The 24789-nt window shown below is 32.5% G+C and overlaps 2 protein-coding genes across 4 annotated transcripts in view; one reads left to right on the top strand and one right to left on the bottom strand.

The window, feature by feature from the left end:
* LOC106079750 (uncharacterized) overlaps positions 1 to 24789 on the top strand; it is a 35432-nt gene continuing 10643 nt past the window's right edge. Inside the window, exons 1-16 of the mRNA XM_056017893.1 lie at positions 1 to 271; positions 1486 to 1646; positions 2958 to 3042; positions 3618 to 3764; positions 4619 to 4694; positions 5639 to 5758; positions 6745 to 6901; positions 8205 to 8359; positions 8940 to 9170; positions 10154 to 10355; positions 11121 to 11303; positions 13239 to 13386; positions 15189 to 15956; positions 16458 to 16636; positions 17526 to 17672; positions 19220 to 19486. Coding sequence (XP_055873868.1) covers positions 1500 to 1646; positions 2958 to 3042; positions 3618 to 3764; positions 4619 to 4694; positions 5639 to 5758; positions 6745 to 6901; positions 8205 to 8359; positions 8940 to 9170; positions 10154 to 10355; positions 11121 to 11303; positions 13239 to 13386; positions 15189 to 15956; positions 16458 to 16636; positions 17526 to 17672; positions 19220 to 19486 — 3012 coding nt within the window. The 5' untranslated portion in view covers positions 1 to 271; positions 1486 to 1499. The remainder of the gene's footprint in view (positions 272 to 1485; positions 1647 to 2957; positions 3043 to 3617; positions 3765 to 4618; positions 4695 to 5638; positions 5759 to 6744; positions 6902 to 8204; positions 8360 to 8939; positions 9171 to 10153; positions 10356 to 11120; positions 11304 to 13238; positions 13387 to 15188; positions 15957 to 16457; positions 16637 to 17525; positions 17673 to 19219; positions 19487 to 24789) is intronic.
* LOC129924085 (uncharacterized) lies at positions 20338 to 24749 on the bottom strand. Of its 3 annotated transcripts, XM_056017906.1 has the most exons (5): positions 23911 to 24745; positions 21059 to 22358; positions 20876 to 20940; positions 20639 to 20720; positions 20338 to 20531 (listed from the first exon to the last, which is right to left on the bottom strand). In XM_056017906.1, the coding sequence occupies exons 2-5, from the start codon at positions 21300 to 21302 to the stop codon at positions 20467 to 20469; spliced, it is 456 nt and encodes a 151-aa protein (XP_055873881.1). In that variant the 5' UTR covers positions 21303 to 22358; positions 23911 to 24745; the 3' UTR covers positions 20338 to 20466. The 3 variants fall into 3 exon arrangements, with proteins under 3 accessions (XP_055873881.1, XP_055873874.1, XP_055873880.1); XM_056017899.1 differs by having other exon boundaries at positions 20338 to 20720; positions 23911 to 24749; XM_056017905.1 differs by having other exon boundaries at positions 20338 to 20720; positions 23464 to 24749.

Genomic DNA, 24789 nt, shown 5'->3' on the forward strand with positions numbered 1-24789 from the left:
AAGTCTCCTTTAAGACGTTCTAGATCCAGATAGATTTAGGCCTATCTAATCAAGATCTAGGCTTCTAAGAATCAATTCAAGTAACACTTCATTGAGTCTGGATTGAGTCCATATAATATAATATTAATAAGAATAATTCGATAATAATAATAATACTTAACTTAATAAAAGACAAAAGTTAATTAATACTAAGTGACACTAAGTCGAACTTCTAAGTACTCTAAGTGACAGTCACAGTGAGTCTGAGTGAGTAAGTCACGTAAGTCGGACGGTAAGTGACACTAACTTCACTTTCACTAAGTCTAAATTTGTCTAATACAAATACTTATGCTTATAGTTATAGTTATACTAGATCTATATTACTAGTAATACTTTATTATTTACTATTATTATTATATTAGTAATAACTAGTAGATCTAATATATAGACTAATACTGTAATACTACTAATAGTAATAGTAGTAATAATAGTACTGTTACCTGTAGTGGCTGTAGTAATAGTATTAGTAATACAGTAATACTAATAGTAATACTTCTAATATTGTAATAGTACTTTAGTAATAGTAATATAGTAATACTTCTAATATTTAATTCATTATAATAAATGACATCAAGATAGAAAATATTTTTAGTTAATATTAGACAATTTGTAAAAATGTTTTACATGTTTCGGATGTTCCTTCAGAGTTGAAGATAGTTTACTTCCTAGTCCAAACCTCCCGCAGGACGACGGGGGATGGGAGCGGGCAGGGTTTGAACCCTCGACCGTCGATAAATCCGAACGACAGTCCAGCACGCAAACCGCACGACCAGGCAGCCATTTACTTTCTAGATCTAGACCTAGATAGTATATAAGTATAATTAATAGTTTAATACTAATAGTTATAGTTTACTACTCCCTCTCTATATTATTATTAGACTTTTAGTACTAGAGTAGATCTATATCTAGATCTATTATAATTAGAATAGTAAGAATACAATAGATGATAGTAGTGAGTGAGTGACATCATTGTATGATAATTAATGATACTTAAGTTAGTGGCACCCCCCTTCCCAGTGGCATAGCCATAATCACATCACTTATTACTTAGTCTTAGATATAGAATCTTTATTTACTTAATACTTACATCTAGTAGTAAACAGTCTTGTACACTATAAGCAATACTAGTAGTGTTTAGTGTAAAAGGTATAGGGTCTACTACTTTGAGGGGATTCATCATTCAGATCATCTATCTTCTAAGACTTCTTAGATCTAGATCAGTTGATCTAAATTTTAATCATGATGATCTACACTCCCCAGGAGTGAGTGAGTCAGTAGTGTAGTGAGTGTAGATAAGTCAATATACCAAGGCTTTTATTTTCCTTGGTTGTTTAAAATAACCTTGAATATACAATTATAGCATCAGGTTAAGATCTAGATAGATATCTACATTTTGTACATGTCATCCTTGCATATTTATAAATTATGTGTATTTTTCAACTGTAGGTGCTGGCTTTAAAATGCCTACAACTACCTTGGGTGAAATCTTTACATTAAGTCTTGATGTGGCAACAGCAGAAAACATATTTGCATTTTACATTGGTGCTCTTTTGCTACTTGCATACTTTCTATCAATAACAGTTTCATCTCTGCATATTCGTTCAGATGTAAGTAATGAACCTCATTCACCAATCGTAAACAAACAACATTTAGCCATGTGATAATATTAATAAAACAATGAAAATTATGTATCACATGACAGCCTTTATGGATTACGTATTTTGTATAGAAGATATAGAGAACCACGTGGCAAAATGTTGTTTGTTTACGATTGGTGAATGAAGTCCATTGTTTGTGCTTGTATTAAACAATAATTAAACTTTTCTATACAGCAACCATCAGCAGTCTAATTAACTTTGCCATCACCTGATGGTATGGTAATACTTCACTGGCACAAAGACATAGACTAAATAGACTAATTTAAAAAGCATTGTATATCACTCGAACACAGCTACCCTCTCTTGAAGAACTTTTTCATGAAAGATGCCTTTCCAAAACACACACATTTCTTAAAGATAACCTGCACCCATTAAACCACTGTTACATCAGATCTGAATGAAGTGGTTGTCTCCTTTCCATTAGGACTAAAACAGAAAGATTTAAAAACTCCTTTATCCCACTTTTGGTCAGAGTGTTACAAGGTCATCAGTTGTCATTGAGAAGTACATAAAAGTCTAATTCATAAAGCACTGGTTGTGAGTGTGTATGTGTTTTGTGTGGGAATGTTGTTCGTATTTTAATCTATATTGTTATTTTTACAGTAGTTATGCTGATGTGGTTAATTGTATTCAAACTAAATTTCCATTTGATTGGACCAATAAAAATTATCTTATCTTATTATGGTAAGGTATAAAAATTATATGTAAGAGTTCCTTGAGAAAGTAAACAATGAAAAATCTAAAAATTATAATTGAAACCATTGATAAAGGATGAAGTTAATTGATATTGAATCAGTAATATATTTAGTGTGTAGTTGGACACAGTTTTTAAATTTAATTATTTAAACAAAGTTATATTTTTTAAAAAAATAATAATTTTCTTCACTGACACTTAATATTTCACTTTTCCTATATAGATCCTACTATTGAGACCATATAATAGCCTCGTCCTCACTAGGCTGTTTTATTTAGCTTTATTAGAACTTCTTTTGTTTATATTTCTTTTACATGTATAAAAATTACACAAGGATTCAATGGGAGAGCATATACTTTATAAAAAAAAATGTAGTACACAAGATAATATTGGGACCATTAATTTAGGTTTTATTATTTATAAACAAATTTTTAGCTGTTTATTTTTAATAAAATTTATCAATCTATCACTAACATAACTTCTTATAATTAATTAACACATAGATATCATCTTTAGAAGGTTATAAATTATAAATTCTCCAACTATAGTCTCTTTTTTTGTTTCAGTCTGTAGTATATCCTTTGTCTAGGCCACAAGTTGGTACTTATTTTACTGAGTATATAATTAAAGTAAAAACTTCCTTAAGGATGGGTAAGTTTTCTTTTTGTGCATAACTTTTATCAATTATTATCCTTTCACTGATGAGGGAAAATACGTTTTGCCTTTACCTGGGTGGTGCCACTCTTAGTGGGTAAAGATAAAAAATGTGCTGAACCTTATTGGGGAAGCATTACATAAGGTGAGCTTATGGTCAATTTTTTTCTTTCAGAGTACACATTGCAAACTAGCTGGTACAGAATATCTGTAAATTTACTAACCAAAAACATAAGCGGTAAAGAGCTTTAATAGATTTTAAAGTATGTGCTATTAAAGTTTCCTTGCTTGAGTGCTGGAAGATCTTTGGTGCATAACTATGCATCCTAAATCACACATATAAAACAGAAATGTAGCACTAAATATACAACATAGAGGAAGTGGCCCTTAGCATGAAAAAAAAAAAGTCAAATGGATACAATAATTGTAAACTTTATACTTCATATAACCCAATGTAAGTTGAAACAACTCATTTGTCAGATTAGTTTGAATCATTTTGTACAGGATTGGTTAAGGTCATGATAAGAAAAAAAATATTTATTTCTGAAGAATTATTTACTTCTTTTATCAAGGCTCTTCATTTGATGAAAGGGGAAGGATTATTATACAACTTATTGGAACCTTTGCTGACTCTGTTCCACTACATCTCAAACAAGGCAAAGGGATAGAGTTCTTCCTGGAACGTGGCACAACAAATATATTTGTTTACCATTCACCATGTAGGTAACATGATGTTTCTGCAGTGTGAATGAATATAATTTTTGTTACAGTGCTAAGATATTTTAACTATAAAATAAAGAAGGGATTGTCTTTGAGCAGGGAAATAACTGTATCAAAGTAGTGAAGGTTTATGGTGCAGCTATCAGAATGACCTGTCACCTTATTTCTTTACCCTCCCTGGAATGTTAGTCACTCATTCTTGTAAGATCACCATATCCTAGATTAGGTGACTAATATCAATGAAGAAATCTAACATAAAAACAACTGTAAAGTAAAATTTTGTGATAAATAAAGTTTTTCTGTGATAAAAATAGTTAAAATAGAACAGAGTTGAAATCTGTGAAAAAAATAGTTGTAATTGAACAATTTATGTTACAAAAAAATGGATAACATAAATAACTTAAGTCTGTAGTAAAAGTGGATGTAAAAAACAGTTTGTCGCAATTAAACCTAGCGTTTTTTTCATATAGCTACTACATCAAATTCAATTTGAGCATATTGTTATTATTAAGTGTTTAATTCTGGAAAGCACAGTCCAGGCCAAACTTTGATTTACTGTGCTTAGCTACTAGGAGGAAGATTGCCCCAGACTTGCTGATCTCCATCTTGACAGGTCTGGGAAGCCTCGAGTTCCTGACCTGTATGGTGACATACATGAATTACACACAACAGCAGGTTTTCTGTCTAGTGCTTTTGCAAGAGAGTGTTTGAGCCTCTCCATCCCTCACTCAGGTTTAGTTTGTTGGTGATGATGATCATTTTGAAGAGAAGCTCTGCAGATCTAGTTGTTCAGAGACAATATTTAGATTTCATTTAATGTCAGAGTATTTACAATTTTGCCATTTTTCACAAGATGTTTTAGGAGATATTCAAGAAATTACAATCACTATGGTCAATGATGCTCCCCATGAGATACCATTTGTTCAGTGGTAAGCTCTCTTCATTCCACAATCGTCACAGTTGTCATTATTTATGTTGTTTCGCTCTTGCCTTTTTAGTTTTTCATTGTATGGTTGATTACATATATAGTAAAGCTGTTTTATTTACTCCTGCTCTGTAATGTAGATACTATTTTATGCTACTAGCATTTGTTTTTAATTATTATGTAGATATTATTTTATGCTACTAGCATTTGTTTTTAGTTATTATAAGCAATATGTATGCTTTTATACTCACAATTTTTGGGTGGCTGAATATTTTAATAAGTGTAATTTTTTATTTATAAGAAACTACAACAGTTTTTACAAAGCTGATATCAATTCACTCTGTCTGTTTGTCTGTCTGGTAGAAAATGTGTACACATTATTTTTCCCACACCCATTCTTGGATCAAGCTGAAACTTCGCACAGTTATTAATTGACATAGACCAGACATGAATTTTTGAAAAAAGTAACCAATTAGACAATTAATTACTGGTAATTCATTATTTTGTTTAATAGCAACAAGGGAAACTAATACTTCAGTATTCAAATATATGGCTAAATTTGTTGGGTTTAGTCTCCTTAAATAATTGTTAACGCTGTTCTCCGATCAAGTTAGTCAATTAATCATTGGTAATTAATTATTTTGCTTGATATCGAATAAGGAAAATAACTTGTACATTATTGGTAGATATAGTTTTAAGGACAGAATTCTTCCCTATTGTTGTTTTTTTTAAAGGATTTTTATATTTTGTTTGTGTTTTAAATCTACAGTTTTATATTTGATTCAAAAGTGATCATTTTTGTAATTGGTTGTATTATTTTAAACATTTTATTCTTTAACATAATGCATGTCATTTGCCTAATCAATGAAAGAAAATCTTGAGTAATGCATCTAGGGTAGTGTCAAATAATTATTATATAGAATGTTGATTAGTATTTATCCTTCTTAGGAGGCCAGCTTACATTGCTGTGATGCAGCCAGCAACCAGACTTTTGTGGAGTACGATAGGAAAGAAGATGATCTGTTTAGAGATTATTCAAGACACCTTCACATGTGTTCCTGATAAAAAGTAAAAGTTTTCATTTATTGGTTGAAAATAGGAATGAGGAGGGGCGTAAATTAAAAACATGCGTAACATTAACAAGTAGGCTTGAAGGGTAAAGAAAATAGTTTTAATACATTTAAATGATATTTGTCTTATTGTAGGTGGTTAAGCTCGTCATCAGCTTAACAGCATGCTCTATGACCACGTTTGAGGGAAGAGATTATCCCTATGTGCAGTAGGGGAAAAAACATCTTAATGCTTTAGGTACTAATTTTAAAACCATGCATTTGACCATGTAGTTGCAAATCCAATCCTTATTGACTTAGAACTTCGATATTTTTCCTGTTGACAAGGACAATTTTAACAGCAGCATGACTGTAGATTTTGTCGTTTAATACTCTTTTTTAGAGAGTAAAAGCTTTTGTGCAACATCTGAATCTGTGCTTCTTAATTTTCAGATTTTCTTTAATATTATTGTAACTACTAAACTTTTGCACTTGGCTTGTGTTGTTGGCTCTGATGAGCTTTTTGATTGTCCATGAGTGTAAGAAGTTTTTATATCACTAAACGGACAAAGTAACCAAAGAAGTAACGTAAATACAAAATCAATTGTAATATCAAAGAAATTTAATTTGAAAAAGGAATCTAAAAAGTCATAACACTACTAACTTTAAGTAATGATTAAAAATTGCATAATCTAATAGGTTGTCTACTTAATTAAAAACTGTTGTCCATGTGACAAAATGCTTAAATTTACTTTTTGAAATTTTTCTCAATCTTTCTGAGCCAGAGGTTTATTGACCACAGAAGCAAAATTAAAAAAAAAAAAAGAAAAGATTACAATACTTTCTTTACTTATTAAAAAAAGAACTAGCATTTTTGTAAATTAAAATAAAATGACCTTCTTGCAGCTAATTATTGTTTCCTTCTGAGAATCTGCAATCAACACACAGGTCAAATATTATGTGTCTTTAATATGGTCAAATGTCTTTTTTTTTTTATGGCTTCAGGGAAAGATATGGCTTTGTCAAAGCCCTGTGTTTATTTGATATATGGATATCAATGATGCACTCACCTATAAGATTTGGAACCTACAGTAATTTTGTTAATGTACTGATGATATTTTATGTGATAACTGGCTTATCTGCCCTTATTTTGTTTTTTGAAGTAAGTTCTATGCTGTTATGTTTGGTATAGTTTTAAAGCAATTATATGAATTTAGAAAAAAAAAAAAAACTATATATATAAAAAAAAAAGAAGAACAGTTCAAGTATATGAATACATTGTACATTATTTTTTGTTTATAAATATATTTTTCAACACTTGTGTGACAAAATAAGTATTTGTATGCTTTTATTGGTACCAATGATATTCCTTTTGTAGCCTAATTATGCCTAAAATAAAACATAGAAACGAAAAGGTTCTTTTCCTCATCATGCTCAGCCTATGTCATAAGGCTAGCTAGCCATATAGAAAGGGTGAGATAATCTTTCAAAAAGTTTCAATGATTAACCTTAACATTTCCTAAGTATGCTAATATATTACTATTTTTACAAAACTTATATCAACTGTCTAAGTTAGTACATGTTATTTCTCCGACACCCAATCTCAGATCAAGCTGAAATTTTGCACAATTAACCAATTAGTTAATTAACTATTGGTAATAAATTATTTTGTTTGGTATCTTGAACAAGGAAAAGAAATTGTACTTGACTGAAGTGGTGGTATAAGCTGAATTAGTCCCCTTTGTATGTCGCTGCTCTAAATTGAAACAAGCAATATATAACTATACAATCTTCTCTAGTCATAAGTACTTCACAAGCAGAGTGGTTAGCACAGTCATAAGTAGAAGAGTGGTTAGTACATTAGCTAGAGGATGCGTTTGCCTTCCTCCCCCCCCCCCTTTTTTTTTTTTTTAAATGCTTTTAAAAATGAACCAATTACAGTAAAATGCACCCAGATTTCCATTTATTTCTTTCCCCCCACCCATTTGCCAACTGATCCAGACAAGTAATAGGGCCATAGCTTATTGAGAAAGCTAAAAGCATGAAATAGCGCTAAACAAAAACAATTGGTAAAAATATTATTAATTGCACACTTAGTATAGTTCTATTACAACTTTTGTTACATGACTGATCCAAATTAATTGCTACAATTATACTTTGCATAAGCTTTGGTTTAAAAAAAAATAATTTTTGTATGTTTTTCTTGTTTTAAAGAGCCTCCCCATGTATCATTAGCATTCTCAGTGTGTTCTGGTCCAATCTTTTTGGAGGACGTCTGGGGTTGGGGTCATCTGAGAGTTTTTTTGTGCTGCTTTTAGGCTAACAAAACTCAGCTTGATTAATTCATGACATCAAACATTTCTGCTCTGGGTTAACTGGAACTCCACTCATCCCCACAATCCATGTTGAAAGTTAATTCATTAATTAGTCAAAGAGATTTAAATTGTTTCAATTTTTTTAAACAGCTTGGATTCCATGTCAAGGTTTTGGCTGATGTATCTGATATAATAACTACTGGCAACAGTGGAGTGATTATACGCATTTTTGGGTCAGTTATTGCTGTTTGGTTGATAGAAATCTTTTTGGAAGCTCTCTTCAGAAATACTGTTCCAAAATCCAGGTAAGTATTGCTACAAGTTGTCTAATTTTTTCCATGAGAATATATTTCAGCAATCGGGATTTGTCCACAAAGTTAATCTAGAAAACCAATATAATTTACATTCTTTGTTTTAAACATTTTAAAAAAATGTTTAGGATGATTATTGTTAAGAGGAGATTATCTTCAAATCAAGAAAAAATAATTTGCCTTCCTGTGCTAAAGAATCCAGTTTTTAGCATTCGCCTTTCTTCTATATCTGCATACCCACCATGCAGATGTCATATAAACTAAAAATTTATTATTACAAACAGAATCAGGAATCAATAAGGAATAAAATTGTGAGCTTATCTGCATCGAGAAAGAGCAAATACAAATTTTCATTGATAAACATCTTATCAGTGAAACTGAATCCAGCTGCCTTCATAATTTAATTATTAGGCCACTCCTTTGGATTTTTTCATTTTTTTTTATTGCAGGAGACTTGCAATTTAGTTTGATTTTATCATTTTAATTATAGCTTAATGATGTTATGAATATATGCAACTTACAAGCACTTTATTGTCATCAGCGTTACCACTTTTGCTATTTTAACACTTCTTAGTGCCCCAAAGTTTAGCAAGTTTCATGGACTAGTGGAGCCAATTGAGCCTGTTCATGGTCTTAATGACTTCACCATTGACTATGAGTGGGATCAAGTCTGGCCTCTTGTGCCAAAGAAACGAGTGATTGTGCCATATGGCACTCGGCATGGCAGTGCCCACAGTGTGTTTCCCATTGCTCCAGTCTACTCCTATTTCAACTTTTGGGGACTCATTAGCAGAGAAGATGAAAGGTAAAACTATTAAACACATGATTATAGATAAATCTGGCTATTTTTTTAAATTGTATTGAAGTTTCCAAAATACATCTTTCCATTTAAACTTAAAGCTCTAGATTATTAGATGGCTGCCTGGTCTGCACGCTGGACTGTCGTTCAGATTTATCGATGGTCCTGGGTTCAAACCCTGCCCGCTCCCATCCCCCGTCGTCCTGCGGTAGGTTTTGACTAGGAAGTAATTATCTTCAACTCTGAAGGAACATCCGAAACATGTAAAACATTTTACAAACATTTTTATTTGTAGACTTTAAAAATATAAATGGAAAGTTTGTTGTATACAGTGGCAACTTAAATGTTTAACAAATTTTTTCATTACAACATTTGACAAAACTAGTGTATGGACAATCATTTAATTTAGCAACATTTTATATTTAAAGCATTGTATATAATACTCTGAGTTGGTTAACAGGCTATTATGAAGTTTCGCTCAGCAGTGAAATATGCAATTAATGTTGTTTGAATAATCTTACCCCAAAAAATTATTATTGACTTAACTTTTACTTTGATTTTGGGTTTTAGTACTAATTGTGAACCAATAATACAGATTACAAACTACGTCTGACCTTGTGTAAGAGTATTAAATTAGGGTTGTTGGGGGGGGGGGGGCTGTCCCAATATATGGTTTAGTGTTTTATGTATTATTTTAGATTTAATTTGTAATGTTCTGTCCCAGAGTGTCTAAATTTAATGACTTTACCAATGGTGAAGTATGTAGAGTCACTTATATTAATCCTCTTCTTGGAAGGGGAAACTTGGAAGGGATGGAGGTTGGCTGATGATGATGATAATGAAAAAAAAAGAGCATCTGAGTATCACTTCTTTGCTGGTCATTGTATGGAGGAGGGGGATTCATATTGTGAACATAATGATCTATTGAGTGAAAAGACTTCATGAACTGAAAAGATATCCTAAATATGACCATTTGGAATTTACAACAGGGAAGGTAATTGGTTTACCAGGACTTTGAATTTGTGTGCATTACCATTACCTCTGGCATTAAAATGGTTGGCTAAAGAAGCTTGGAGTCTAAAGGAAGAGAAGCTGATCAAACAGTATCTAGCTGATTTTCAAGGCCCTATGTGTTTCTTTTGTGGTTGGCTGCAGGACTGGCCTTTACATTATGTGGACAATCCTCAGCAAGTAATTGATATCACTAGAATTATTAATATTAAATGTGAATGTCTTTATAATATCATTGCTTTTTTTTTCCACACCACAATTAGGAGCATCATTTTAAACTAAAAATAAAGACAAAACACATGCACCTTTACCTAGTCTGTTAATGTATGCCTGCTACTATGGTATATTATTATTTTTATTAGGAATTATTAAATGCTTGTGCAAAAATAAATATTTTCGGTATTCCTGTTCTTATCAAATCAATAAAACAACTTCCTCAGTCAGTGCTGAACATGAAACTGTTGACATGTCTAAGTCTTGTGATTCTTTAAATATTCTCTTTATTCTATTGGCTTAACCCCTTGACGTTGTTATGTCAGAGAATTGCAAGCCAACTCGCATAAAAAATATGACCTGGAAGATGAGGCTACATTATACATGTCTTCATGACTTGGAGTGCTGCTGTTGATTGGCTGATGAATTATCTTAGCTAGTATTTTAGTACATTCCAATTTATACAAACTGAAAATTCCCTGGTATTAGAGCTTATTTCATTTTTTAGCTAGTCATCCCAAACTTACATCATTTTGAGATATCATTATTGAAGTTGAATGTGCTTTTTACATACCTTTATCAATCTTTTTTTTTAGCATTATTTTATTAATTTTTATTATTAGGTATCTTAAAATATTTTAAAATACATACAAAATAGATATGAAAAGTCAAATATTTTAAAGCCTTTTTTACTAATTGAAACAAAATTGTGTCATTTTTATCTTCTCAAAGGCAGGGCTGGTATTTAGCCACATAATTTGCAGAGATATTCTCTCAATGACTAAACTAACTAATAAGACCCAACGAGCTAGGTTTGCTCAACTTTGCCTCCATCAGTGGAATGGTCTGATCTGTGGCATTTTTCTCTATGTCATCAAACAAAGCCTGGAATTAAGAAATGAGCCTTCCTCTGCTGTAAGAGTCAGATTATATTTACTTTGCTGTGTAGTCAATATTGTTTGTTTGTTTGACATGTTTTGGATGTTCTCTTAGAACAGAAGATTATTACATGTTTGCCCTAACCTCCCTCAGGACAGACGTATATTTGAAGGTTATTTTATTTGCAAGGTTATTTTATTTGAAAGGTTATTTTATTTGCAAGGTTGGTAATGTGAACTGTTAAAGCATTTGGTGCCATTTTTGCTTTGCTGGTATATAAGCTCATCAGTGAGTTTGAACACAGCTTGTTCTGGTGCAAGTTCAATATTGAAATGTTTGTTAATGTTTTTATGGGCTTGTCAATGGAGCAACTAGTTATGATGCCAACGTCTTCTCAGTGGTAATTATTATAACAGTTCAAGGTTATTCTTTCTTTTTGAAATAAAAAAAAGTTTAACTTGAAAAAAGTTTAGTGATTTCTTTTTCCTTTTGAGCCTCATGGAACTGCATTTGACCCATATGCTTGTGAATCTAGGACTGCAGAATTTGTGAGGAGGATTCTAGCCATAGAATCGAGATGCTTCAGAAGGATTCTAGGTATCACCTAGAAAGACTGTATCACTAATGAAGAGATCCAAAACAGGATGACCTTCTGACCATTGTAAAAAAAAACGCAAGCTAATACTTTACAGCAGTGATGCCCAAAATACGACCCGCAGGCCAGATCCAGCTTGTGATGTGGTTCAATCCGGCCCTCCATAACTTCGGCAGAAAGTGTAGAAAATCTCCCATCCATAAAAAAGGGCTGATAATGTATCTTTATCTATGTTAAGGCCCTCACTATTTCTCTGATGTATTGGTACCATGACCCTGAACATTTGTGTGTTTATGAAATGGGAATCTACCATGAAAAGTGAATTGATCTTTACTTATTGTTGAAAATTATAATAAGCCAACATATTTTTGTAATGTGGCTTTAAAAAAAATAACATCAGCATATATAACGGCAATATGAAACAAATATTCCGGTATTCTTGGTTTGAGCTGGGAATAAAAGATTGTTAAACTATGTCTAGAGATTGAAGGATTTATGAGAATATTTACCAAAAGAGACAAGAAAATGATTCCCCGGTAAAACTAGCTACAAAGTTGTTCATAATTTAAGTAGAGAAATAAAGCCATTTTTCATTCGTAAAAAGATAAACTTAAAAGTCTCATTAATTGTTTTAGGTCAATTTCATTTTGTTGTTGTTTTTTTTGTGTGCCTTTTCGACCATGTGGCCCGCGACATGAGCGTCAGAAAATAAAATGGCCCACAGGTCGATTGAGGTTGGGCATCACTGCTTTACAGCCATGTGACAAGATCCATAGGGCTTGCAAAGACCTTTCTGTTGTGAACAGTTCCTGAGAATAGAAGGAGAGGCAGACAAAAGAAGCTATAAGGGAAGCCAACATCAAGGAAAGGACATGTCTGTCAATGAAAGAGATTCAAAGTCTGACAAAAGACTTAAGAGAGATAGTCAACAGATTCATGTTTGGTGCCCCAACAGTCTACAAGATTAAGGTAAAGTTGTAGAGTTGGCAGATGTTAGGAAGTGAAACCAGCCAGTCTCTGAGATGACTTGAGAATGGGAGGAGTCGAGAACTTTGGCTGTGCACTATGCAATTAGAACTTTGGCTGTGCACTATGCAATTAAGTCAAGTGCCATTTAATGATGATTATGATGATGGACCCAAACTTACAATTCAGTTATTATTATCTTATACAGACTCTTCTGTAATATTTTTTTGAATTTTGTAGTCTTTAAGTGCTGTAGTTTAATATCTGGGAATATCTGTAGATTTCTAGCTCTCATTGTAATTAATTATTCTGCTAAAAATAATTTATTTGTGCTTGATCAGTGATTAATTAGTGATTAATTGGTTTGACAGCCATGCTTAAGGGATGATTTTTTACTGTCTTTCTACCAGTTAGTAAGTTTCATACATAGGCATATTAAAATATTTGGGAAACGGAGTCCACGTGAAATTCAAGCAACTTGGAAGAAGCGTCAACTCCGTCTGAGAGAGTTACAGATGGCTGGCATACAAAAACGAGCTGAAATAGATGAAGTTTATAGTAAGTAGTTTCACAATTGTTGTTTTATATTGGGTGTTTTATACTGCTGTCAGGAGACAAGACTTGTTCTTGTTTGTTTAGCTTCAGAGTTTATTATTTCAAAAAGCTTGGCTTTTATAAGTCATTCTCTTTCTCAAATTTAGTAATATTCACTTTGTAAACATTATTCTATACAGACCTGTCTTTAATGTAAAAAAAAAGTGATAATTGTTGTTACTTTGTTGCTACTTTGTATATTATAAAGCAATTTGAAAGAGTTTTATGTATGTATATGTATGTTATTTATAGAAATGAACACTGTTTGACCAAAATTGATGAATATATATATATTGATATATATATATATATATATATATATATATATATATATATATATATTGTTATAAACCTGGTGGTGGCACAGATGGGGGTGGTGTGTGTGTGTGTAGTCAGCCAACGCCAATCGCCCCAGGCCAGCGCTAGATGAGCGGTCGAGCGTGACGAGTTACGACGGTCAGCCGAGACGAGTTTCAACATGACGGTTCGGGAAGGATCGGCGTCGTGGACACAGCTCAGGAGCGTCACAAGAATTGTAGTCATCTGACCACCCAGAATGGTCGAGCGACGTTCTGTCCGGTTCTAGAAGGCCAGCAGGGACCCTATATAAAGAGCGAGGGTATAAGAGACGAGTCAGTGACAACTTCCCGATCTACAGTTCGTTACAACGGCTCAGTACAAGTCCGAGACGAGACACAGAGAGACCAGTGCAAGAGTTGATACGGCGAAGAGATATTTGTACAGTCTTGTGTTACGTGCTGCCAATTGTACAGTGTTGGCTGTTATTTATTGACATTAAACTATTACGTTACTTTGAAGCCCAGAGTTGTCAAGTTCTTTAAGTCGGTGGTGTCGTTTGGTGCCATTTGCAGCGAGCCTGGATAGGGAGATTCGTAACAATATAAATACTTAGCAGGCTGTCAAACTCAAGATAAAAAAAGTTTTATGCAATAGATTTTATTGTCTAATACATAATACATAAACTTATTGGATCTGTTTAACTACATTTCAGAGAGACATGATAAACTGTTCTAAGTATTGAACCTTGAATGTCAAACTAGTTTGTGTCAAGCGTCAGGATTAAAATCTATAATCCACAAAAACAAAACCTAATAAAATACTCATGAAGACACATAAATAAAGACACATTTCTTAATCGATATGCTAAGACAAATTTGTACAAATGCTCCTTTGCAAGTGCTATTAGAGCATGGAATGGGTTGCCTGAACTAGCCAAGAAAACCAAAGACTTGAAGAGTTGAAGACTTGCAGAGTTGAAGAAACTAATTAACATGCAAGACTAGATTGACACAGGGACACCCATATGATGTAATCATCTTCTCTTTTGAAGTAACATCTGTAAAGTATAAGATAAAAAGACACCAGCACACTCTTTTGTTTTCTTGGCAATTAATTCATTGAATAAAATCCAACTTTCTGATGTAATTTTCACATGTAAGATTCAAGAGAAAATGTGTTATGAATGCATATTTTGTGTGCTATTGTATAAATCATTTGCTCTTATAATGCATTGTTATTTGTTATGAACATTTCTTACACAAATTTCTTCATGGATAATAAGATTTGTTTTATTGTTATTAAATATTTCCTTCTTAACGTATGTGCTAGCAATTTTAATGGCTGCTCCAAAATTTGACTTGAAGATATAGGTTAGCGAACAAAGACTCTTAAACCCCTTGTTTAACTATGTATACTAAACATTTTGTAAATTTTGTACTAATTCAAAGCTCATTTCTTAAAAACAGATCCTTCAGTTGGCAGTAACAGAAATACCAGTGCCATACAATCAAAATCAAAATTTCCAATCAGCATTTTTGTTGGCTTGTGGCATGTTGTATGTAGAAGGCCAGCTATCATCAAGGAACCTGCTGCGCAGTCATTGCAAACAGATTTGCTGGATGGCATGGAATGTGTTGAAGAAGATGAAATGTTGTTTGAGGACCTGGACAGAGCCTCTCTCAATCTTGGTAAAGGGAGCAAAAAAGCCACGGAGTTTAGTCTTCTCAAAGCCAAGGACATGCCTTCCTTTAGTGTCGAAGGTGAAGGACATTTTGATCAAACCTGGGTCTCAAGAACAGACGATGTTTCTAAAAAAGGAAAGAGAAATTTGTCTAGAAGAAAACTCTCGGAGCAGTCTGCTTCTTCAAATTTTAAAGAATCTCTTCTAGAAGTGAAATTGAATTTAGATGCTATAGAGGAAAAAGAGGCCTGCTCAAGTTCAAGTAATGTATCTGTGGTAGACAGTGACTCATTACCTGGATATATCACTTCCTCTGATAGTGAAGTTTTAACTAGTGTTGCTGTGGACACCTCCTATTCAGCCCTTTTCACAAATGCCAATTTTAACGCTAACAGTGAAGATGACAGTGAAAAAGATGTGGATTTACCCTTGGTAATGGAGAAGACCAAAGCAAGACTGGAGTTGAAAGAAGAGCGTCAAGACATGGCAGCGGCCATATTGGCTCGGAAAGATCCCCAAGATCAAAAAGAGCATATAACAGCTGGTGCAGATGGTAAGGTTTTATTTCTGCTGCACTCACTGATCAGATAGTTAAAAAATGTTGTTACATAAGTTTTACTATAACAATTTTTTTTTTATGAAATTAAATTATTTTAGGACATTTATACTATAAAATCAAATTTATAATAAAAGAATTCAGTACCTCAAAATTGTAAATGTAGTGAAGTGTTTAATTAAATTGTTTTTCAATTTTACGTATGAGTACCATTGGTAGGTTGTTTTGATAGTATTAGAAGTGTATTAAAAAAAGTAAAGTACCCCTTTCAGATCTTGTGATCTAGAGGGCAGATGATGTAAAAGGTCATCTGTTTCTTTGGCCAATGGTTAAGGAGGGCGTTATGTGGCCAGCACAACAACCAACCACCTTTACTGTCATCCAACCTATGTCAGGTGCATTAGAGGACATACATTTTAAGCTATCAAAGTGTTGACATTTTTCAAATTATTTTTATGTCTCCAAATGGATGATGAGTTGAATGTTCTGCTTCTTTAGTGCAAAGTTTTCCTATATCACAATATGAATCTGCAACACTTGGTGTGCCGTATGATGAAAATACTGCTTGCGTCATAGATCCTGACAGACCAACTCATTTTCTGCGACACAGACATGAAATAATTGGCTATTGCTGCAAAAGTAAAAAATGTTCTGCATATGTTGAAATTCATAAAAAGGTATAGTTCAATATACTTAAGGTATCCTTGCTCTTTTCTGTTGGCACAATTTCCATGCTTTAAAATATTTTTTTTTCTTTCTTTCTCCCCACAGAGTTTTAATTGCTGACAATTAAATGTACTATAGTTTCTTTTTGCTACACATGCAGATTTGTTTTCTTTTCAATATGTTTTTACCAAGTATTATATGTTCAAAGTGTAAGACACACAATCATTATTTTGCATTTCGACACACTCAACTATATTGGTTAATGTTAAAAAATTAAGGTAACATAAAATTAATATATTTTCAAATAAAGAAAAAATAGGGAAAATTATTTATTTTTTTTTAATTTTTAAACATTTTCTTTTTCATTAATCTGTACAGAATTGGATATGTAAAAATGTAATTTAATTCTCCTCTAAAGTTTTCTTTGATATAAAGTATTGCACAGATTGACATCTCCTCCTCCCTCATTTAGCAGCAACTTATAGAGAGCATAGATCTTGAAGACTGTAGCATACACTCCGAAAAGCACTCCGAAAATCCTACTAAGTTGGCTTTTAGTTACATTACATCATCTACAAATAAAACTGTATAAAACTCTGTATTTAAGATTTGCTGCAATTAAAATCATTAGTCAACCAACCAAACTTCTGTACCTTTTCGGCTGCCTGCTTAACATGTGAAAACATTTCTCTGGGATTAAAAAGTGTATGTTCAAGCGGGAAAACTACAGCAGTAGTATCCTCTTGTAGATAAATATTGGCATATAGTAACGTAAGAATAGTTCTTTTAAACTACTGCCTCAGTAATGAAATACAAGAAGAAAGAATGGAACTGTGTAACATTTATTGTTTTTACACCTTAATTTAAGTTATTTGTGCTATAATGTTGTTTATTGACCAGGTTGGGCATACCTCTCTGGAAGTATTGAAGAAAATAATCCAGGACATGCTGAATTTTGCTATGGACAGTAAAAACATCACAGACGTGGCCAAACTTTGGAAAAGGAAAAAAATGGTTCTCCAGGTCTATGACATGATGGAAAAGAAGGTCATTATAACCTTTTTTTTAAGAAAAAATATTATTGATTAGTTAATACAGGCTCCATTTTGAAATTCTACATATTTAAGATGTAACATTCAAATGGCCTTTTTGTATAAGCATTCTGCATTCTTCTTGCTTGATTGGGACTCTACTATTGAAGCTGGAGTTGATAGTTTTGGTTTGATTAAAAGTTATTTGCATATTTATTTTTTTTTTTTTTTTTTAAATATTTATTTAAAACCTTTAGAGAATTTAACCTTTCCCTAGCAATAAACATGACTGTTTGCTAAGATAACTATACATTGGATACATTTCCTGATTCATTTTAAAAATAACCACTAGAAAGTTTTGAGGCAATTCTTTCACACAAAGAAAAGCAATAACTGAGTAGAGGAGCAGAAATAAAAACAGAATTTAAATAATCCCCTGTAATACTATGGCAGTGGTGCTCAACCTTATTCAAACAACAGGCCATTTTAATTTACGACTTTTGTGTCGTGAGCCACATCAACAAAAAGGTTAAACAAAAGAAATTAGACAATAAACCATTTTTATTACAAGCCTGGGAATCTAGTACTTACATTAATTCATGAGAAATTTATTCTTAACCAACTCACAAATATCCGGCTGCATAGATGAGACACCAAGTCAAAGCACTGAATCTAGAATTCTAGATGTTCGTCTGTGAAATATTACGTAACATGGGTCTCCCACAATTGATCACTGAAAAGGTTTGTCCTCACAAATAAGTGCTTGTAATTATTGTGATCATCCTTAACACTTGTTTTTGGAGATGTAAGTTTCTGAAAGCAACACGGAGTAGAAGTCAATTGTCTGCATCAATTGTAATTTGTCAAGTAGGGATGTCTGACATTTTAAATTAATCAGTTCCAGTTAAAGCTCTGTTTTGGGCACTTGACACTTTGGCTGCTGATGGATTTTCAAAAGGACAAACATTGTTCATGAAGAAAAGGATCCTCACTACATGGTCCAGACCTGAACACCTTGCCACATAGATTTTGTTGGTGAATAATTCAATGAAGCCACAGAGGCTCGGTTCCACAACTTCTCTGTGTAGCTAGCCTTACAGTTAACTCTTTTTTTTCTTGTCTCCTTATTCTCATCAATCCTCCACTCTAGGTGTAATCTAACAATCGCGTCTCCAACCAAGAATGTCCCCTTATTTATTTATGTGTTTGGTTTCATAAAGCTGTTGAATGTTTTGTTCTTTAAAAAGAGCCACTCTTTCTTTATAAAACAAATATGTTGGCTTATCAGTAACAATCCATTTACCCGGTACCCTAAAAGAAAGATTTTTTTCTTCAAACTTCATGCCAACATTTTTTGGGCTGGATGGAGTCACGATGCAACCAGCAGGCTGTAATTTGGGCATCACTGGACTGTGGTATTTAAGAAAAACTTTATCTACATATTTCCGTAATATGTTCTATATTTTGAACTTATAACTAATAATATGTTTAAATACTTTGCTGACCCTCTTATAAATTTTTTTTTCTGATTGCTAACATTTCAAACACTACATCTTTTTTTAGGCCTTTATGTATAGTAACAAAGACTTTCATGATATATTGCCAAACCAAGAAGAAGGTTTTCTTTGCAATCAACTAGTGACCTCCATCCTCACGATGCTTGAGACACTCATAGATATTGTCCTTGTCAATAAAGAGGAATCTTATCTTGCTCAAATGGTTATCAGGCGCAAGAAGTTTGGCGTACGACAAAAGCTTGTACGCCGTTGCCTTTTCTGTGCTCGTCAGGTGAAAGATGATACTGAAACTTTAGGTCAAGGCTGTGATGAGGTTAGTTTAAAAATGCAATGAAAGACTTTGATGGCATTTTTTTGAACTGGATAGCTAGGGAAATATTTTATCTCATTTAATACAGTGTAATCTTCATGATTCTTATTTCTATTTCTAGACATTAAGTTACATCAGAGTGTTTCTCCAGTACTGGTGCCAAAAAGTGTCACATTATGCTAAAAATTAAAGTTGAAGTTTTTGGTTTCATTTCAACTGTATTCACTTCTTCAACCAGTTCACTTTAAGAATTTATCAATAGAAAATGAATTGCAAGATGTAGATTTTGACAGCAGTGTCTATTCAAGGGGTACCCCCTTTTGCGTCACAGGTGCATCACCGGGACACCACTTGATAATTTAACAACGACCAATTGATAAATTCATTGTATTTTAGCATAATATAACTGTCTTTATTGATATTAGTCTTTAGATACTGAAATTTATGCTTTTGCATAGAAAAAGTGGATTTGAGCTCAATTCAAAATTTGGGACACCGTAGCACCTGTGACACTACAAGTTAAAGTTTTTTTAAAAGATATTCTGTGAGAATATTGAAATTATTTTATTTTTGCACTAAAGTGATCCATTAGACTTGTTATTAAGTTCACTATTCTAGTCATATAGTACCCATTTGTAAAAATGCTGCTTTAATTTCACAAAATGTCGCGGGTGCTTCATGGGACACCATTTTTTAAAATAATGTTTATAAGTTTATATTTTTGTCTTATCTGTGCACAAGTGAATGATCATTATTATTTTTAATTATTGACAAATATATATTTTATATCTTTTGTTAGTTTTAACACACAGAAAAAGGTTTGAAAAAAAAAAGAAAGAAAAGAAAACACATAAAACTGTACACAAATTTTATTTGACAAATTCAGAAATCAAAACATTCCACTCTCAAACTATTGCCTTGGTATCAACATCACTTCAGTAACAATCCTGTCTGCATACACTAACTGTATGTCCTATATTTCTTTAATTTCTGTGCCTTTTAAAAAAATTATTTCTGCGCTGATCATCCAGGACTTCTATCACAACTCCTGTTAGAAAAAATTACCAGCAATGTTGAAAAGTTAATACTTCAATCTAAAACATACTTTGAACTTGTTTATTGAAATTAAAAGGTACACAGTGCAAAAAATTATACCTGGATAGAATATTTCCCCATACTTGACAATCACACAGCTATTTACAATGTACTTTTGATGAGTGAAGAAAATTGTTTGGGCCTGAAAAAACAACAACATGGGGCTGAAATACTTAATTTCTAAAATGAGTCTAAAATTATTTAGCAAGGTATATTATTAAAAAACAACTTATACAATACAGGTAACATAAGATTCAATGAAAATGTTTAAAATGTTTATATGTAAAAGCTCTTTACCTTTGAATTTGAGCATATGGGACTGACATCCAAAGAGTCTTCAAGATTTGACTGAGATTGCACTACTGAAGAAAAAGAAACAATTTCATTTAGAAATCAATTACGTAATTTTAAAATGAATAATGTTTTTTTCTCAGATAATTGTAAAGTGCTATTTAAAAATAAATAAATACAAGTACTTACCATTTTGTTTCTGAAGTTTGAACACCTTCCAAGAGCCACATATTTCATCATGCAGGCACTGACTGCCATATGAATTTCTGTATGGATAGCAGAAACAGCTTCTATTTCTGTAAGCAATAGTGTTAGGTGTAATACCTCTCACTAGGTCATTAAAAGATCCTTCTTTATTTACTGGTCGCCACTTTGATACCTTTTGCAGTGTACCATCACTCTGAACATACTCATCCGTCATCTTTGACCACATACTATACTCCACTCTGCTAATTCATCTGTGCAATTTTTTAAAGGCTCAATACTTGTTAATTAAATCCACACCACAGTTGCTACATGATCTTTCAATGCACTGCAGCTTATGAAAACAATTGGCATTAGTTCTTGGGCATAGAGTTAAGTCAAGTGATGAAGCTGGATTTATTAATGTCAGCTCTCTGTGTCCTTTTTTGATCAGAAATTTATTAATGCCCTCTATATAAAGAAAAATCTTCAAACACAACTCACATAAGCAAGACTGCATCTTATGTAAAGTAGCTTTTGCATGAAACGTTTTCCTGTTTGAGCACTAACAGATGATTGAGAGGGATCAGTTCCCTCTACTGTAAAAAATGAATATTGTTTCCAAGGCATTTTGTGCAATGCAATCACGTCATTTTTTTTCTTGCAATTTGTTCTGATTTGCACTTGGACATAAAACTTCTTGACCAAATGTTAGAAATGAGTAGCACAACCTCTGAGTTTGTTGTACTTACTAAGGATACTGCAGAGTACTTGTCTATGAGCACTAGACATCTGACTTTTTTTTTTGCTGGTGGAGTGTAGTTAGGTTTTGATACTTTCTTTAATGTTGTTTAGAAGGATGAGCTTTCTTCTCTCAGGTAGGCGCAGAAAGCGTATGTCATGGACAGCTTTTACTTTTTCTTGGGGAGCATATTTGTGTGAGACCATCAAAAACTGCAGCATATTTCTTGGGTGACCTAGGCAATTTCATCAAAGCCCTTGAAACAGCCATTCTTTTTGCCACTGGAGTCTGGAATCCAGTACCTAGTGATTCACCAACCTCTGCTGAGATGACATTAAGTGGACTATTAGCTTGCTGTTTTCTTTCTTTGCGTTTTCTGTTTATCCAAGCTTTTTCATGTGGGCTTAACTAGGCCCTGTATGCAGCTTTTCTCAACCTTTCCTTTTCTCTCTGCTCTAAAACAGCAACACGTGTTAGAGACTCAGGCTTTGATGCTTGTAAATTTAGAGTCTTTCTTGGCTTGTAGACGCCTTGAAACTCTAACAGATACTCCATTACTGAAATCTGTAATTTATAAAAAAATGTATAAGTATCTAAATAAATAGATCTATTATATATAATATAGGCCTACTAATAAATTTCATAAACATATAATATATTATATATTGGTGCATTATTTAAATCTAGTCTAGTAATGCCCATAATTGCTTGATAGGGATAGACTCAATCAATAGTATAGGACTAGTACTGTTAATTATATTAACTTAAGTTATAATCATTCAGTGGTAGACTGAAAGAACTGAATATAATATAATTGAATATACTGTATAAACAATACAATGGAAATTAAGTGCAGGTTAAACCAAACTTTGTTTTAGATACTATCTACATTTTAATATAGAATAGGTCTATAATATAGATCTAGTCTCTAGATATTTTTCTAGATACTGGTCAATTTAAAGAAAAATATATTATTAAATCTAAAAATAGATTCTAAATCTAGTCATAAATGATCTAGTCTAGAGTCACTAGTCTAGATTCATAAAAGATCTAATGATTTCTAATCTAATAATCTAGTTTAGATCTAAATCTAGATAGTGAATTAGATCTAGACTGACTAGACTATTCTACTCTACTCTAGGTCTAGATCAAGACTCAAGAGTAAATCTAGCTATAATATAATGAATTACATAATTAGATCTAGATCTAGAGTAAATCTAGATAATGAATTACATAATTAGATCTAGATCTAGAGTAAATCTAGATTTAGGTCTAGAGGTCTAATCAGTCTAGATTTCTAGATCTAGAGTTAAGCTCTTTAAAGTTTTAAAGACAAGTGTCCGAGATGCGCCTCAAACGAAAGATCTAATAGTTCTAAATCTTATTTACAGTAATAAGTAAATTTTAATTATTTAATATTTCTTAAACAGTACCGCTTTATTTCTTTTAGATGTAGCTAATATTATCTGACACTGTAAAATCTTTAACAAACTATCACTAAAATCTATTTGGACTTAACAGACGCAAACTAGGACACCATTTGTAAACAAACGGAGTAGTGTCCACTGAAACGCCCCAAACGATGTAAAGTAAAATTACAAAAAATATAAAATAAAAGATGTCAATAAATGTTCATTTAAAATGATTAATTATGAAAATAGTTTATTACATATATTAAAATCATTTAATCTTAATTAAAACTTCCATGAATACAGAAAACGTAACAAATCCTGAACTCGCATTAGACGCTACATGTGACGCCATAATTTATGCATGGAAAACACCAGCACGGGGTCCCAAGGAGCGCCTCAACGCCTAATCCAATTTACTTCTCAAAATAAAAACAAATTAATTATTTTAAATCGCTACACACGTCTACTATTACATCAACATAATTGTTTTAGAAATATAAACTTTTTGTTTAGTAACAGGCTTTAAAATTGATTAACTTTACGATTTAAGACTAAATTGTGTTCAAGACGCTTCACGTGACGTCATGATTGAATGGTTAAATTTAGTAACCTCGTAATAAAAAAAGCACTTCGATTTGGATATTGCAATCAAACTTATTTGTAATAAGCTTAAATTTCAGTAGAATAATGAAATATCTACGTACCTGATGGGTTGTTGATTCACAAAAAACAGATTAAATGAGGTTTTTGTGCAAGATTGCCGGCGATTGATCGTGTCGACGCTTGAGGCGCATCAATGGTTTATTGTGGGACACGCTATTGTTTACGTACTCCTGTTAATTACTACGCCAGTATTTCCAGCGGAAACGGCACTTCTTTTGTTCTACACAATACCTGTGATGCTCAAAAGAACTCTCATTCATAAAAAGTAGTGTTGTGGGAAAAATAATCCCATTCTTAACACACGCAGCACAGGCGCTTCATCTGGGACACCTCGACCTATTTTAAGCTCGTTATGCATGTTTAGAAAGCTTTTAACAAAAAAAATACTTTAAAAGAAATCTTTAATGCTTGTTGTAACAGAAATGCAATGTTGAGCATATTATTTATTTCTTGTTTACAATTCATAGAGGATTGTAATTCCGTATAAAGTGGGACACATCGCGATGCGCCTCAAACGCCTTTTTGTGACCGTGTTTAATCAATATTTTAATAACCTTGAGAAAAACTAAATAATGACATTGAAATATGAGGATCTTGTTAACATATTCCAACAAAGATGGAAGTTTTATGCCCCTTGGTTTTAGTACGATATTAATTCAATCATACCATGGTGTTCCGTGTTACATCAAAAGCTGCCATTTTGGGTAGTAATTTCACACATTTTTTACAATTTCAATATTTCCCTAGCACCTTATGAGCTCAAAATATCAAAATTTATAGATTAACCATTTCTTAATGCAATGTAATGCAAATTGTCACATTTGAATAACAATCTTATGAAATACGGACTTTTTAGTGAACCAATACCTAGTTGTAACCAGTACTGGAGAAACACTCATCAACAAAAAATATTTGGAGTA

Source organism: Biomphalaria glabrata, chromosome 1 (assembly GCF_947242115.1).
Source record: "Biomphalaria glabrata chromosome 1, xgBioGlab47.1, whole genome shotgun sequence".
Taxonomy (NCBI): Eukaryota; Metazoa; Mollusca; class Gastropoda; family Planorbidae; genus Biomphalaria; species Biomphalaria glabrata.

Excerpts from the sequence above, each read along its gene's own strand:
- LOC129924085 (XM_056017899.1), bottom strand. The coding sequence starts at position 21,302 with ATGTGGTCAAAGATGACGGATGAGTATGTTCAGAGTGATGGTACACTG. Across the intron at positions 20,941-21,058 it reads CAAACTTCAGAAACAAAATG|TAGTGCAATCTCAGTCAAAT; the intron begins GTAAGTACTTGT and ends CTTTTTCTTCAG. Across the intron at positions 20,721-20,875 it reads CCATATGCTCAAATTCAAAG|GCCCAAACAATTTTCTTCAC; the intron begins GTAAAGAGCTTT and ends TTGTTTTTTCAG.